General features: G+C 43.0%; 1 protein-coding gene across 1 annotated transcript in view; it reads left to right on the forward strand.

The window, feature by feature from the left end:
• LOC306965124 (high affinity choline transporter 1-like) overlaps positions 1–16,251 on the forward strand; it is a gene marked incomplete at both ends in the record, with an annotated part of 57,361 nt that extends 41,110 nt beyond the window's left edge. Inside the window, 2 exons of the mRNA XM_079559366.1 lie at positions 8,338–8,555; positions 15,691–16,251. Of these exons, the coding sequence (XP_079415492.1) occupies positions 8,338–8,555; positions 15,691–16,251 (779 nt within the window). The remainder of the gene's footprint in view (positions 1–8,337; positions 8,556–15,690) is intronic.
• Between the last annotated feature and the right edge of the window lie 824 nt (positions 16,252–17,075).

Below are 17,075 nucleotides of genomic sequence, written 5' to 3' on the forward strand. Positions count from 1 at the left end.
CTTTTTATCTAGGGAATATAGATCAGAGGTTGTCCACAGCTGATAAATATCTTTTAAAAATCTTCATGACAGCAAGTAAAAAAGCGATCACTAAGCGCTGGCTAAGTACAGACCCACCTACAATTAGCCAATGGATGGCCATAGTTAATAACATTTATCGCATGGAATGCCTGACTTTCAATCGAAGACTACAAAAAGAAAAGGGTGATGCCTTTTGGGAAAAATGGGACGCATACTTAATGAGAAGAGGCGATATTTGAACTTGTACACAAAACAGTGCTTTTGCTCTATACTTATTTGTGTATGGATTTTGTACCTCTTGTAAACCCCCAGTTTGTTCAATATGTGTGTTTTTTTTTGTTTTAATTTTGCAAAATATGTATAAACCTGAATAAAAATAAAGTATAAAAAAAAAAAAAAAAAACTAACACTGCTCATCGTCCTGAGTGCACCATCCCCAGTACCAAATATACGGGGGGGGAGCATCATGCTGTGGGGCTGCTTTTCCTCAGCGGGGACTGGGGAGATTGTAAGAATAGTTGTGAAGATGGATGGAGCCAAATACAGGGACATTTTGGAGGAAAACCTGCTGGAGTCAGCAAGAGAACTGAGGCTGGGGCGGAGATTCACCTTCAGCAGGACAATGACCCTAAACACAAAGATAGATCTACAATGGAATGGTTCAATAAAAACATATTAATGTGTTAGAATGGCTCAGTCAAAGTCCTGACCTAAATCCTACTGAAAATCTGTGGAATAATCTGAAAACTGCTGTTCACAAACGCTTTCCTTCTAATGTGACAGAGCTTGAGTTGTTTTGTAAAGAGGAATGGGCTAAAATGTCAGTCTCTACATGTGCTAATCTTGTGGAGTCAAACACCAAAAGACTTGCTGCTGTTATTGCAGTAAAAGGGGGTTCCACAAAGTATTCATTCATGCTGTATGAATACTTATGCACCCCCCTCTTTTCACTTTTCTATTTTATTGAAAAATAAAAGAATCATGTATCATTTTGCTTTCACTTCACAGTTGTCTGTTACTTGTGTGTGAACGTTCAGTAAAAAAATCAAAATAAAATCTTTATGTTTAGGGTTGTAAACATGACAAAATGTGCAAAGGTTCAAGGTGTATGAATACTTTGGAGAGGCACTGCATCTTTAACAAAGCCTGATTGAGTTTCACTAACAATATCACCTATCCCAGTCTTTAATCTATTGGCTATAATTTGAGTGAAAAGTTTCTAATCTACATTCAATAAGGGTTTGGGTCTTAGATTTTCAATATACCTTTTATCTTTTCCTGGCTTTGGAAAGAGAGTAATGACCCCTTGCTTCATCGTTGTTGTGAGGTTATTATTCTCAATACATTCATTGAAAACTGAAAATAACATTTGTTTTATATCTTTCCAGAAAAACTTGTAAAAATTGGATGTTAACCCATCTTGACCAGGGGCTTTTCCCAAAGCCATACGCTCAATAGCAGCATCAAGTTATTTTAGTTGTATTTCAGCATCACATAACAATTTAAAACCCTGTTCAACTTGAAGAATATTGAGGGCCAGATCTTGTGGCGGCGCAGGGTCCTGGCGAATTATTTTCCCAGTGGCCCATATGTGCCATTCGCCTCCGCCACCTGTGAGGGGGCGTCACAAGAGGAGGTGACTGCACTGATGGAAACACGGCTGACATTCACTTCCTCGTTTGCATTGCGCTGTCTTGTGTTCTTTCTTAAGCCTTAGGCTCTCACAGGTCAAACCAAAAACTTTATTTACCCCATCATGAGCTAAACGATGTTCACGTCTCGAGAGAAAAAGAGCTACAGCGTCCGCTGTGGCGCGGATGGGCCGCGCTTGGCGTGAACACGAAGCAAAACAAAAGCACATGTTCACCCCACACAACCACTCTCCTGGACACGGAGTCGATCTGGTTGGAGGACAATGTGTGTCTCCACCCGCTTAAATGCGCTAAGTCTGGAGTGGCAAGATCACAAAGTGCGCTCCTACTGAGCGCAAAATGTCACGCTATCGTCTGCGTTTTGATGCACAAGATCGGGCCCAGAGTCTTATATTCTCAAGGAAATTTTCAGAACTTTCAGAAATGTCCGGTGGCTGTGATTCGTGATCACGAAGAAGAAGCTAACATGCTAATGGGCAAAGCTAACTAGCAGCAAGTCTTTTGGTGTTTGACTCTACAAGATTAGCACATGTAGAGACTGACATTTTAGCCTATTCCTCTTTGCAAAACAACTCAAGCTCTGTCACATTAGAAGGAGAACGTTTGTGAACAGCAGTTTTCAGATTATTCCACAGATTTTCAGTAGGATTTAGGTCAGGACTTTGACTGGGCCATTCTAACACATTAATATGTTTTTTTTAAACCTGTCAATTGTAGATTTATCTTTGTCTTTAGGGCCATTGTCCTGCTGGAAGGTTGCTCCGGTCCGACTGAATCACGAAGAAGCAGCTAACATGCTAACGGGCAAAGCTAACTAGCGTCACTTTAAACAGTATTTACAGCCAAGTTTGAGTGAAAAAAAATATTTCCATTGTATAATTGGATGCACAATATCCATCTCTCCCTTCGCCTTTTCTGTCAGCGTAGTATTTACTCTCCAAGACAATACGTTAAAAAATCTTGCTATGACACGTGCAGTTGCGCTTATGGCCTCTAGGGGCAAGAGTTACTTAGTACTGCTTTAAGAACTGTGTTATACTGGTGGTCATTCTAAAATGACGGATCTGTCTAGCCCAGGGGTGGCCAACTAGTCAGAGACCAAGAGCCGAAATTTTCAACCTTGATCCTCTGAAGAGCCACAAAGGCACCGACCATTAGCGAGATTCCGGGGCGGTAGTTTATTGTGATTAAATAGAATGTGACCGTTTTATTTAATCACAATAAACTATAACTTTATGCCTGACCTTTTTCTTTTTTTTTTTTTTTATAATTGTGTTAGATTGAATGGTTTTACTTCTCAACAAGACTGAAATACATGTATATTAACTGAAATTCTGTGCTTTCTGCTCTGACTGAGACAGAATTATATTATTATTATTATTATTTATTTATTTTAATGCTGGGGTGTGTTTGTATGTGGGGCCCTGCCCACTGAGCCCCCTCCTCTGATTCACCCCTGGCCTGTGCGCTCAGTGCCTGCAGCTTCGTTCTGACTGGACTGTGCAGAGAACGCAGTCTAGGCTGCACAAAGTTCATGAACTTTAACCAGGAGCCTCTGGACGTCTGAGAGTCTGTTTTAAGCATTTAAGCATCTGTTACAGCTACTGTCACATGTGAAAGAAAAGTCATGACTTTGCGTATTTCCGCATCTATGCGTTCCGCGTAGATGCTTCAAAAGAGCTCCGCTTTTTTCCATTTCCTAATTTTGATCTTTTTCTGTGAATATGAAGCCAAATTACATCAAATAAAGAGTAGGCTGATCAGAAACCTGAAAAGCACAGAAGCTAGTCCTAGTGCCACGATCTGCCTGCCTGTTGTTCAACCTACATCCCACTTTGAGTGAGGCTGCACATGCACCTTTTACACGCCGCCTCAAAAAGGAGGGAGATACAGACTCTCATTCATGTGTAGAGATGGAAACAGGGTCTGTAGGACGATGGTTGGATTTTTGGTCAAAGACTGCTACAGTTTATGGGAAATATTTACCAATTATTTTGCAAAGAGCCGCATTGTATTAAACATATCCAATCATGCAAAGAGCCGCACTCTGATTGGCCAAGAGCTGCATGCGGCTCGAGAGCCGCGGGTTGGCCACCCCTGGTCTAGCCATTCATCTGGTGCAATGTTAAAATCCCCTCCAAACATTGTAAAACCAATGTTATAAGCAAGTTTGAAATAGGCGATTATGTCTGTTATATCATCAAACAACCTTTTGTTCTGATTTAAATTGTTACACCCATATATATTTGCAACAAAACATAATGAACCCTCCAAGTTAGCCTTAATTTGTCAGCTTTGTAAGTTAATACTTCTCCAGGAAAGCGTTGAAAACATATAGCCACACCTCCAGAATTATTTGTACCATGTGAATAATAAATCTTCTCTCCCCAATAGCTCTTCCAAAAAGTCTCATCCTCTTCACAGGAGTGTGTCTCTTGTAAGAAAACAGCATGAGCTTTAAAACCTTTGCAGAAAAGAAAAGTAGCACTGCGTTTTACATTGTCTTTCAGACCTCTTGCATTTAAAGAAATGAAAGATAGTTCAGATCTTAAATTAATCATAAAAAAAAGGCTTAAAGAAAATAAAGAAAATACTTACCCCAACCAAGGGAATAGAACAGTTCAGTTTATGGAAATAATACAAATACATCTGTGTACCCTTAAACTGCGAACATCAAAACAGTTCCTCTATCATAAAATTTACTTTCCTTTATATGTTGAGCATATTTAAATGTTGGTGATGAGATCCGTTTACCGTCTATGTATCTAGCCCTTTTTTCTGCTTTCCTTGCCTCATCGATCCTCGGCCACAGCACCTCCCTTGCTTGTTTAACTGCCTCCAATAAGTCTTCAGTGAAGAAAACCCTGGCTTTCTTGCAGACAGCGGAGTCCTTCGTAAGATCCCAGATGTCATCTCTGTCCTTTCTTTTCACAAACCGGATAATGACCGATTTCGTCAACTTCTCTTCTTTCTTCCCGACACGGTGAACCACATCCACAATATCATCCATTTTCCCTGCCATGCGTGGTGCCACTTTCTTCAGTAGGTCGATAACATCTTTGCGTATGTTTTCATTCATCTTTTCTTTCATTCCCTTGATTCTTAAATTCCAGCGACGGCTGTGGGCCTCTTGATGACTGACTTTCTTCTTCAAATCACAGTTTTCTTTTTCCAGTGATGCAATTTTTTCTTCCAAAACTTCCACTTTGGTCTTGCATTCTTTTATCTCGGCAGAATTAAACTCGAGTGTTTTAGCTAGGCTGCAAATCATGGTACCATTCTCTCTGATTTTGGACTTCACGTGTTCCAAACCACTTTCTTGTTTATCAAAGCGGGAGTTCAGGCGAGTTATAGCCACCATTATAGACTCAAATGAAGCCTCTTGATTGGGTTTTACCCTCTTTTCGGAGATCCTTTGACCGGAGTGTTCAGCGGAGAGTCCTCAAGCTGTTGCTTATCTGCACCTGCACAAGTGGCATCCATGGCAGCATAGTCATGGAGCAGAGTCCCGCTGCTCGCTTTTACCATCTTCCTGTCCTATGTTAGCTTCGTCGCTTGAGAACATTTTCTTTCTGTTTTTCTTCAAATCAGTTACTTAACATTTTGTAACCGTTAACAGTTTAATTTGTTTGGAAAGTATTGTTCTTGTTCGTTGTTTTGAGGAACTGTACGGAGAACTCTGAAAAGTGTCCCCGCTCAGTCAGCCATCTTACCACCGCTTTCTCCAACCGTCAAGTCTACGACTTTGGCGCGTATAAGGCCATTTCAATGGAGCTGTCCCTAGGAGGCCCATGCTCCAGACCAAAGCGCCAAATGCTGTTTAGAAACCTGAAAAAGATAGATTCTGCCTCCATGAACCAGGACATTCAAAAATTCTCCTCACTCACTAGCTTTACAACAATCTTTTCAACATTACAACTCAGGCCTACATCCATCCGTTAAAAAACAGAGCAGTTTCTTTTCCTAAATCCTCCCCATGGTACACAGATGAGCTGAGGAAAATGACTTGTCGAGCCCTGGAGTGGCAGTACCTGGCTAGCAGGCTGGTAGTAAATAAGGAAGCCTACCGAAACCATCAAAAAGCCTATTCTAAAGCTCTAGCTACAGCCCGATCTCAATTCTATTCACACAAAATCACCAGTAGTTCAGGAAATTAAAAAAAAATATATTTTCCACAGTGAGCTCTCTCCTCAAATCCTGCACACACACAAACAGTGATACCAGTGAGGATCAGTTTAATAGGTTCATGGACCCTTTTTCCCACAAGATTGATACAATACGCTCTACCTTTCCTGCTCTGACCCCTCTTCATCCAGGAAATATGCTTTTGGAGCCACTATCCACGTTCTCTCAATTCCACAGTATTACACAGACAGAGGTAGAGGGCATCATGATGAACTTGAGGGCCTCTGCATGCTCCCTCGATCCACTACCAACACCACTAATAAAAGCCAATATCCCCACCATCAGTCCATTAGTTACAGCCGTAATAAATCATTCATTACAATCTGGTGAAATCCCGCCCGCTCACAGAACTGCAGTCATTCATCCCCAACGGAAAATAACCCCCTGATAATCTGGCTATCCAATATCCAACCTACCGTTTTATCCAAGGTCCTGGAGATGTTGATGTTGAAGATGATGTTGCAGCCCAGCTTCAACATCATCTTCAAACACATAATCTGTTTGAAAAATTCCAATCAGGTTTTCGGTCAGAACACAGCACAGAGACGGCCTTGGTGAGAGTCACAAATGACTTGCTGATGGCTGCAGATAAGGGCCCACCATGCCTTCTGGTCCTTCTGGATCTGTCGGTCACTTTTGACACCGTGTACCATCACATCCTACTCCAATCGGCTCACCGATACTACCCTTGATTAGTTCCCCTCATACCTCGCAGGAAGAGAGGAGTATGTCGCCCTGGGGGAGGCTAAATCGTTGCCCCACACAGTCACCTGTGGGGTCCCTCAAGGATCGGTCCTTGGACGGGTCCTTTTTACAATCTACATGCTCCCCCGAGGCCATATCATCAGAAAACACCTAGTCTCATTTCACTGTACATGAAAATTGACTCCTCCTCAGTCCCACCGTCTGCACTCCACGCCTGCCTGGAGGAGATAAAGGCATGGATGACTAACAACTTTCTCCAGTTGAATAGCAGTAAAACTGAAGGCATCTTGATTGGCACCCGGCACCAAATCCAGTCATCCACCATATCCAATATTCACGTCTCAGGCCACAACATTCCCCTTTCCTCCTCCGTTACAAACCTAGGCGTCAGATTTGATCCTCATCTTTCATTTTAGAACCATATCCGCCACCTCTGTAAAGTGTCCTTCCATCACCTACGAAACATTGGCAAACTCCGCCCCTCCCTCTCACTGTCAGACGCTGAAAAAGCGGTGCATGCCTTTGTCTCTTCCAGGCTGGATTACTGCAATTCCCTCCTTGTTGGGATCCCTGGTAAGAGCCTGCTAAAGCTCCAGCACATCCAGAACTGTGCAGCCAGATCCTGATGAGAAGGCGCAAATATGACCACATCACCCCTGTCCTCCGGTCCCTTCATTGGCTGCCCGTCCATTACAGAATCCACTATAAAATCTGCCGCCTCACATATGGCATACCTCACTGAGCTTGTTACTCCACACACCACCACAAGGTGCTTACAGTCCACTTCCGCCCACACCCTTCACCAGCCCCCAGAGTGTTGAGACCTTTAAAAAAAGGCCTGAAAACACATTTATTTAAAAAGGCCTATTAGTCCGTTAAAGTTTCTATGTAGCCTTTGACTGTTTACTTGCGCTTCCTTTGTTTTACTATGTCAAGGTTCATTTTATTTGTATCTTATTTTATTTACTTGTTGTAGCACTTTGAGGTTTCTTTGAAATTTAAAGTGCAATATAAATACAATGTATTATTATTGCTACTCATATTTGTATTTTAACTCCCATATATTAAGTTTATGTGCTATGTGAAAATAAATTCCAAGAGTCCAAATAGAGTAAATGTGTGATAAAAGTCTAATAATAAATAAATATAGACCTAGGCTAGTTAGGTAGCCTCTATCTAACCTTTTTTTCCTTTCAAAGTACCGATAAGAGTACCGTTAAAGAACCGTATCTTAACGATACTCATCCCTACGTGTGCCTGTCGTGCATCTGCGGAGCGGAGATCAAAGTCATACAATAGCGATAGGCAACGTCTAAACAAACATTCGTTTACTGCAAAAAACATTCACAAAGCTGACTTTGTGGCATTTATGGATAAGAATTGTATGTTGTAAGCCAACAATGTTAGGACAGAAAAAAATGTGTGCACTTTCTAACCCGACCCACCCACACCTGAAGTTTGGCGTATATTTGAGGTACCCAGTTGGTGGTCAATATAAAAAATTTAAGTTTTATTTTGAAAGGTCAAAATACACTTTGTAACAAAAGCGAATGCAATATCTCAGATACGGAAAAAGTGTCAGGAAATGCCCCAACCGAACACAAAGTTTAAGTTGTTTATGGCATTGTAAAGTTTTCAGTCAGACATCATCAGACCATGTTCAGCATTTGCACTGTCCTCTTGTAAAAATGATGGTGAGATTAGCTGTGTAACCTGTAGAATCATCATCAAAGCCTGTACATAGGTATTAAAGATATTATTGCTTCTCCCTCAGACTGGAACCAGACGTCCTATGGCTCTCCCTCTCCTTATGAACGAGGAGAAGCTGCTCATGTGCTGCCCATCATGCTGCAGTACCTCACTCCGTCTTACATCTCCATCATCGGGATTGGATGTGTGGCGGCTGCCGTCATGTCCTCCGTAGACTCAGTGCTCATGTCCGCAGCCTCGGTCTTCTCCGCCAATGTGTACAAGAACATCATAAGGCCTCAGGTGAGATGATAGAGGAGAGTACGAATGTGTTTTCAGAGTTTAAAAGGCAGCCATTTTACACATATTATGAGAAACTAGATGGTCTTGGGTTTCAAATGAAGTGATCACACTGGCACATACTGTAGGCTGTAAGCTCTCCTGTCAATACGTTTTGAGATGTCCATTTTGGTCTTGCAGCTCTCGGTGTAAGAACATAAGTTCTTGCGTCTAATGAAGTTCATTCTACACATTAGGACATTGCTGGTGCAAGTAGGGGGTGGAAAGTACATAATTAAGGTGGCAGTTAACATGTTAAAAAGGAGCCATTTGGTTCCAATATATTGATATGTGGTGGCACGCTAGCACAGGTTAGCGCTCTCGCTTCATAGCAAGAAGGTCCCTGGTTCGATTCCCACCTGGACGGGGCCTTTCTGTGGTGAGTTTGCATGTTCTCCCTGTGTTTGCATAGGTTTCCTCCAGGTACTCATGTTTCCCCTACCACTATAAACATGTGCAATTAGGCCAGGAAGAATGATGTGAGTGCGAAGAATGCATGGTGGCAGCATAGTCACGACAGCACTTCTGTCAGTCAGTCTCCCCCAGGGGAGGCTGAAGCTACATACGTAGCTTTCCACCACCGAGAATGGAGTGAATTTAAAATTGTCTCATGTAAAACACTTTGTGACTATGTCTGTGAAAGGCACTATATAAATAAAGGTCTTCTTCTACCATGGAATCGATCAGGCCATCCCTATTGTGTGCGATGCAATACAAGAAAGTTGAAAAGCGTTTTCAGTCTTTTTTCAGCCGCTGTGGTGTGGCACTGCATCAGTGATGGTTTCATGGACAAGCCAACGATCTGAGAGGGTGCTATAGCACTTTTCACAATCAACACCAATAATTGATTAAAACTGAGGAAAAAACTTTTTTTTATCTGTCCAGTCTTCTCACACTCATAACATGTCCAGTTCGGTAAGATTTTTATGAATTGCCCAACATTTCTAAGCCTATGGAAAACTTAATTTCCTACCAAATAAGTAAGTTCTTTATTTGTTGTTGTTCAACCGTATAAATGCAGTTTGCAGAAAAAGGCAACACAGATGTACCAAGAGAGAGGAAGTTACTGCTGTTGGCCTTTCATGAACAACATTCAATATTTTTTAACTTATTATCAATATCATGTAATAATTTAAAGACGGGGTATTATGCTTTTTTCAATCACATAGCACCAGTCTATATCACACTACAATGATGACACAACCTTCTGTTGGTCTGTAAATGCAGTAAATTAAAACAACTGCCTTGTGTAAAATTGCTCTTTTAAAATGGCAGCACTGAACGTCTTGAAATAGGCCCCTGTCTCTTTAAGACGCTCCCTGACCCTTTCCGACACGCCCCCTCCACATGCTGTCTGTGGCATCACAACACGCCGCTCGTTTTCTCCACAGTATTGAAACTACGATCGGTGCATTTTAATTTTTATTGTTGGAAAGGAACTACTGTTTATCACTTTGTGAACAATGGCCACACAGGATATGATTTGGAGACGAACCTTCCACACTGGACGCTTGGAAGGGGCTCTTGCCTAAAAAATAACTGCTGTTTGGAGGCTGGATCTCTTTGCAACTGCCATGCCCTATGGATCTCTAACTATACCCCCATGGACTACACCAGGATCTGCAGGAGCCCAGACGATTCAAAAGACGGACATTATCTGTGCAGGTGGACAATGGTTTTTCGAGGTTACCCCGTTAGCTTGTTATAATCGAATACAGCTCATTGTTGATGAAAAGTCTGCAATAAACCACAAATGTGTAAAGCCAGGCTCATTGTGTGATCATCGTAAAGGCTGCTTCAAGTAGTTGCTGCTTTATTGACGTTATTTGTGCATAATACGCTGCCTGTTTTCAATGAATGTTCCGAACTGGTTGCTGGCTTGTCGCGGCTAATAGTGCCTTAGCTCTGAGAGAAAACCACTCGGCTACGACTCACTGTAGATGAAATATGAGCAATAAACTACAAAATCAACAAGCCCGGCTCCGTGTGTGATCAACATAAAGGCTGCTTCAAGTAGTTGTCTTACTGACGTGATAAGTGCATAATAGGCTGCTTGTTTTCAATTAAACGTAGCGGCTAACTGCTAATACTTGTTATCTTCGAGAGAAACCACTCGGCTACGACCCATTGTAGATGAAATGTGAGCAGTAAACTTCCATCCGGCCACCAATACACAGCCAGGGCATCATCAGTTGCACTGGAAAAGTTAGCTTGTAAAAGTTCACTGGTTTCACACAGAAAAACAAACTTCTGCAGTAGTATTCCAGCGTTAGCAGAAGTGCAGGGCCTCCGTCAGCCACACACAGGGAAGAGTTGCATAACAATGAAGCCACACACACAATGACACTAGTGATGGGTCGGTCGTGAACGAGTCGGTACAAAGAGCCGGCTCTTTTAAGTGAACGATGAGAACTGAGTCTCACCTGTGAGCCGTTTTTTTTTTTTTTTTTTTTAAGGTTGCATGTTTATCAAGCTCTACGTGCACCGCTCGTGCTACATTAGAGAAAAATAGATAGAAGAAGGCAAATGCTAAAAAAGAAAAGAAAAGAGTAAAAGAATGGGATCGGGGAGAGAGGGAGAAAGGAGGTAAAACATCTGCAGCTGCAGCCCCGTCCGCCAGGAATGAACCTGCTGTTTATACAAAATCAAGATCTCTACAAACTTAAACTAATCCATAAATGTAGTCAGAACATCTCTAGCTTTTAGCCACTTCTGAAATGAGAAAGATCCGCCACATATTTTGGGTTTTATGGTTAGATAAAGCTACGCTGGGTTTGTGGAGTGAAAAGTAAACAATGCGATCACGCACGGAGCGGCGATACGTCGCAATGTCGGCCTTTACTGCTCATGTGTTTGAGCCATTGCAAGAGCAACTAAGGCAGAAGTACAACAGAAGTCCTGGCTAAAGTTTGGACTTCAGTGATATCTGGAGTCTGTCCCTCTCTCAGGTTGCAGCAGCTAGAGATGGAGCAGGACCAGGGGCGGAGCAGCTGAGGGACTGGGGACAAGCACTAAGGATTTTAACAGTGGCGGCTGGTGATGTGAAAACCAGGGGGGGCTGTTGCCTCTACCTACCTTCAATTATATTTTAGAAGATACTTCTAAACATTGTTTTTAACTTTAAAAAGAAAGTTATCTTTGGGGCATTTAATATTATTATTTTATGTAGAACATATTCAAAACGTATTGTTTAGTTTTATTCAACAAAAAAATAAATAATTTCTGACTAAAGTGTAATGATAGTCACTATACATATTTGTGTTGTGCACCACTAATTTGTGTTTTGTACCAACAGAACCAGAACAAAGGCAGGAGGTGTTTCCTCTTTGATTTCATGTACAGTTTTAGTCCCAGACCTGCTGTTGTTCCATTATGAGACTCAGAGCCACAGGTTTAAACCCGTATAAACCGTCAGACAAATGATTCGCTCAGAAATAATGTGCAGCTCACGTATAGACGAGAGTCCTCCTCCTCCTGTAGCACCTGGAGCTCCACCTCTGTTTCCCTCAGTGAATGAATGACATTCCCCTCTTCTGTCGTAGCTCCTCCTCACGGTCCTGAATCTTCTCTCCATCAAATGTCCACGTCCTGGGACATGTCTGTCCAAGTCAGCGAGGGTTGTCCCAAAGTGTGGGATAAACAAGCAGTGGCTAAAGCAGACGAGCTAGTTAGCATCGTCATGCTACCTCCAGGAAAGTCCGTATAGACGTGACTTCTGACGGAAGAAAGTCCCAAGTCCATTAGTTTGACTAAATCCTTTCACCTCCTCTCAGGAAACAACACGAAGCTTCTCCGTCTCTCAAATGAGAAGTTTTTCCTCTGATTGTCCGTGAGCTCAGAGCTGCTCCAACAACGAGCTACTCGTGTTTGTTTACAGTAGACGCTTCCTCGTCTTTCACCTGTTAAATCTCCGATGGGCGCTGAGGCCAAGCGCCCATCGGAGATTTATTATTGCGCGTCTCTGATTGGTTGAATTAATGATATACAGTGACGTTTTTATACCATAGCAGAGCGCCATTGGTTAGATCTCGTGGGCGCTGTTCCTGCCGCCCCGAGCACAAAACTACACATTTATGACGCTGTTGCAGCGGTTACAGCACAAGATGAACCAGGCAGACAAAATGACACGCTCCTTCACCTCCGCTCCCCCTCCCTCCAGTGTAAAAACACCTGTACATAAGAAAGTTATGATTTTGCTAAACTTAAAACATTTTATTTTATTTGCAAAATTTATAGGAGGGGCGGCGCCCCACCGCCCATAATGGACCAGCCGCCACTGGATTTTGACTGTAAATAAAAGAGCTATAATAAACAATGGCTCTACCATCTCGAAAAATCAATATTGAAGACAATACAACACCACTATAAGCCAAAATCACTTCATTATAGCAATGAAAAAAAACATTATTTTTAATTTCTTTCTTGATTATAGTTGTTTTGTGCTGGGAGTAGTCAAAAAGCTCATTTAACATGCCATGAATCCAAATCTCTCCTAAATTTAAACTGTATATGTAAAAACATGAAGAGCCATTTGGGAGCCAAAAAAGAGCCGGCTCTTTTTGGTGAGCCGATCCAAATGATCCAGTTCACCAAAAAGAGCCGAAAATCCCATCACTAAATGACACGCCCCCATACAGTGCGCTATTCCTCTGACAAAACAAGACTTTTTCAACCTGAAAAACTGATCAACAATAGGCGTATGTATAAAACTGCCTTTCTTGTTTGCTAAAGCATGTGTCAACAACGCAAGCCAAAGCAACAGTGCCTCCTCCCCGGTGTTTACCCAGTATGTAAATACACACAGATCTGGTTTGAACCTACAGGTTTACGCTTTTAAATATACCAATACTGCTAGCTTAAACTTGGAGAGGCTACTTCGTGACTTCAACTGAACGATTCTGCAAAAAACAAAAGCGACTTTTCAAAAGAAAAAAAAAAATCTTGGTCAATTTGCTATTGTGAGTCAGCCAAATATAAGCAGAGGCGTGCAGTGACTTTTTGAGTTAGGCAAGCAGTGGCCTGGGACTAAAGGAGGGAGACCCCCCCCCCAGGAAAATTTTAAAAATCATATTTGATTTACTGTGTTCTGATGCATTTTAAGTGCACCCGCGGGAAAATAAAAACAATAAGCTGTTTGGATGATGCGATCATTATGCCTGAAAATCAGTATAAAATACACTAGTTGTTAGTTAATATTTTAGTAAAGTGATGCAAAATAAATGAATAACTGTATTTATGGGTTATGGGCGCTATGACCAAAATACTCACTGATGCGCATGTGCTGCTGCTTCGACCACCCAGACACATAAACTGCGACAAATTATTATGCAAATTGCATTTTTGTGTAAAAAGGTAAAAAAGAATAATAATAACAATGAAACTCATGGATGGTATCGTGTCTCGGGGCTCTATGAATCACTGACATTAATCTCAGAGACCCTGGATGATTAGTTTTCAGGTTAAGCCCAGTTAAGGGAAAAACTACTGCTTTATTAAGCAGATCATCATTTTCAAGCAATAAGGGAAAGAAAAAGGATCTCTCTGCTGATGAAAAGTGTAAAATAGTTGAATGCCTTGGTCTACGCATGAAAACCTTTGATATTTCATGAAAGATTAAGCGTACGCATCGTACTGATAAAAGATTTGTGGATGATTCAGAGCACACAGATAAAGGCACAATATGGACGGTTTCTGCCAGACATCACATGCCACACATCAGATTAAGGGCGCACTCACACTCACACATCCATCCGAACCGCGCCCAAGCGCTGGAAGCCCCTTCAGCACGGTACGTTTGTGTAGTGCGAGTACAATCAAACCATGCCCGAGTCGGACTCGGTTCCAGACTTTGGCCCGCTTAGAGGACGTGGGCCAGAGCGCGGCTCGGTTGCTCGTGTATGCGCACACGCACGGATACAAGCGGCTGTTATATGGGTGGTTGCATTTGTCACGTAAAACTGTGAGAAAAGGCTGTATTTATCAAACAGAGCAGCGGCTGCCTCGCTTTCGTCTTCCCGGCCCCCGACCGCTTCGCTCCCGGGCAGCTCCCCGGACCCCCGGCCACATACCACTCGTCTCCCCGACTGCTCACTCCCGACGCCCTGGCCGCTTCACGTACGTCTCGGGCTGACTTTACGGGGAGCGGCTGCGCTTCTCCCGCCCTGTATCTGAGCTTCTCTGCTGCTGTACCTGGTTTGGCCGCAGGCTTTAGTCTGACAGATAAAACCTGCGGGTGCATTTATCGCTTGTGATTTTGGTGGGCGTTCGTGTTAAGTGCTTTGTCGTAACGTAAAGCGTAGACTTCCAGGAGTTCACCAACATAGAGCTGTTTAACCAGTGGCCGAAGCAGCAATGAATGACATATACTGAGAGTCATATCTTCTGTTCTCGTAGCCTTTTTTTGAAGGCTGTATATGACTCCAAAGAAAGGCTCAGGGCGGCAGGTGCTGCTCCACCCTCTGCCTCAGCTGAGCGGGGGTGGTGCCTCTGGAGTCTCCCGAACATCAAGGTGTAGGACCCTCCAGAGTCTGCAGTTGTGCATAAACCTTCTATCTGGCCTCCCCTAAACTGTTCATTGAAGCTGATGAACAGAAACGGCTGCAGTGGCTCAGAAATACATGAAGACTCATTTTCAAACAGTCTTGTTCACTGATGAGGCCGTGTAACCCTGGATGGTCAGATGGATGGAGTAGTGGATAGTTGGTGAATGGCCACAATGTCCCAACAAGGCAGTGACGTCAGTAAGGAGGGGGCGGAGTCATGTTTTGGGACAGAATCATGTTGAGAGAGCTGGTCGGTCCCTTTAGGCTCCCTGAAGGTGTGAAAATGACCTTTGAAAAATATGTGGAGTTTCTGACTGACCACTGTCTTCTATGCTACAAAAAGAAGAGCCGTGCTTTCCCGAACAAGATCATCCTCATGCATGACAACGCACCATGTCCTGCTGTAAAGAATACCTCTGCATCACTGGCTGCTATGGGCTTAAAAGTAGAGAAACTGTGGACCCCCTCCTCCCCTGACCTCAACCCTATTGAGAACCTTGTGAAGGTAAATTCATGTTGTCATGACAAATCATTTTTGATTTTTTTTTTTCCCTCAGGCCTCAGACAGAGAGATGCAGTGGGTGATCCGGGCCTCTGTGGTTGTAGCTGGTGTAATTGGGACTGCGCTCACCACTTTGAAAAACAGCTCCATCCTGTTCTGGTTCCTGGGGGCTGAGGTGGCCTATGCCGTGATCTTCCCCCAGTTCCTCTGCGTCCTCTTCTTCAAACAGAGTAACCTGTACGGAGCTATCGCAGGCCTGCTCACAGGCTTCCCTTTACGCCTGATGTGTGGAGAGCCCTCGCTGGGGTTAGCTCCAGTCCTACACTTCCCAGGATGCACTCTGGAGGATGGAGTTTACATCCAGTATTCTCCCATTAAAACCATCTCCATGTTGTCCTCTGTGGCCGCCATCCTGCTCTTCTCTTACCTGACCTTTGAACTCTTCAACAGAGGCCTGCTTCCTGAGAGGTTGGATGTGTTCCATGTTAAAGCTCAGACGTCACCGCTGTCAGAAAATGACAGCAAACACAGAGACGATATAGATATGAACATGACTAAGACAGACCCTCAGGAAGAAGCTCTGGACCCTATGCTGACCACTCTGCAACTGTCTTAAAGGTCCTATATCATGCTATTTTAGCCATTCCAAGGTTAAGTATAGGCATTTATATGATATATTGTACCTCTACCATTATGGAGCACTCATTTTTGTGATAAATATAAGTGTTTTCTGGAGGTGTTTTTCAAACCGGGAAGACACAATGCTTCGATTCAGTTAACGCCGCCCCCTCTCTCCGCACATCCAACTTTACCGTAGTATAAATATCATAGCAATAAGTGAAGTTACTTCACGATGCAGTTATAAGGAGTTGTCATCTGCAACACAGCTTCATAAATGGCTAACACACACACGCTAACACACAAGCTAACACACACGCTAACACACACACTAACACACAAGTTAACACACAAGTTAACACACACGCTAACACACAAGCTAACACACACGCTAACACACAAGCTAACACACACGCTAACATACACCCTAACATACACACTAACACACACGCTAACACACAAGCTAACACACACACTAATAACACGCTAACACACACGCTAACACACACACGCCAACACACAAGCTAACACACACGCTAACATACACGCTAACATACACACTAACACACACACTAACACACAAGCTGACACACACTAATACACACGCTAACACACACGCTAACACACAAGTTAACACACAAGCTAACACACACGCTAACACACACACTAACACACACGCCAACACACAAGCTAACACACACGCTAACATACACGTCCTCGTAGCCAAATGCGCTTCTTTTTCTCCGCCGTCCGTGACATTATTGTTAGGTAAGAATAAAGAACAGGTGTGTCCAGAATAGGTGACAATGAGCTCCATCTTCA

Source organism: Gobius niger, assembly GCF_951799975.1.
Source record: "Gobius niger genome assembly, chromosome: 7".
Taxonomy (NCBI): Eukaryota; Metazoa; Chordata; class Actinopteri; order Gobiiformes; family Gobiidae; genus Gobius; species Gobius niger.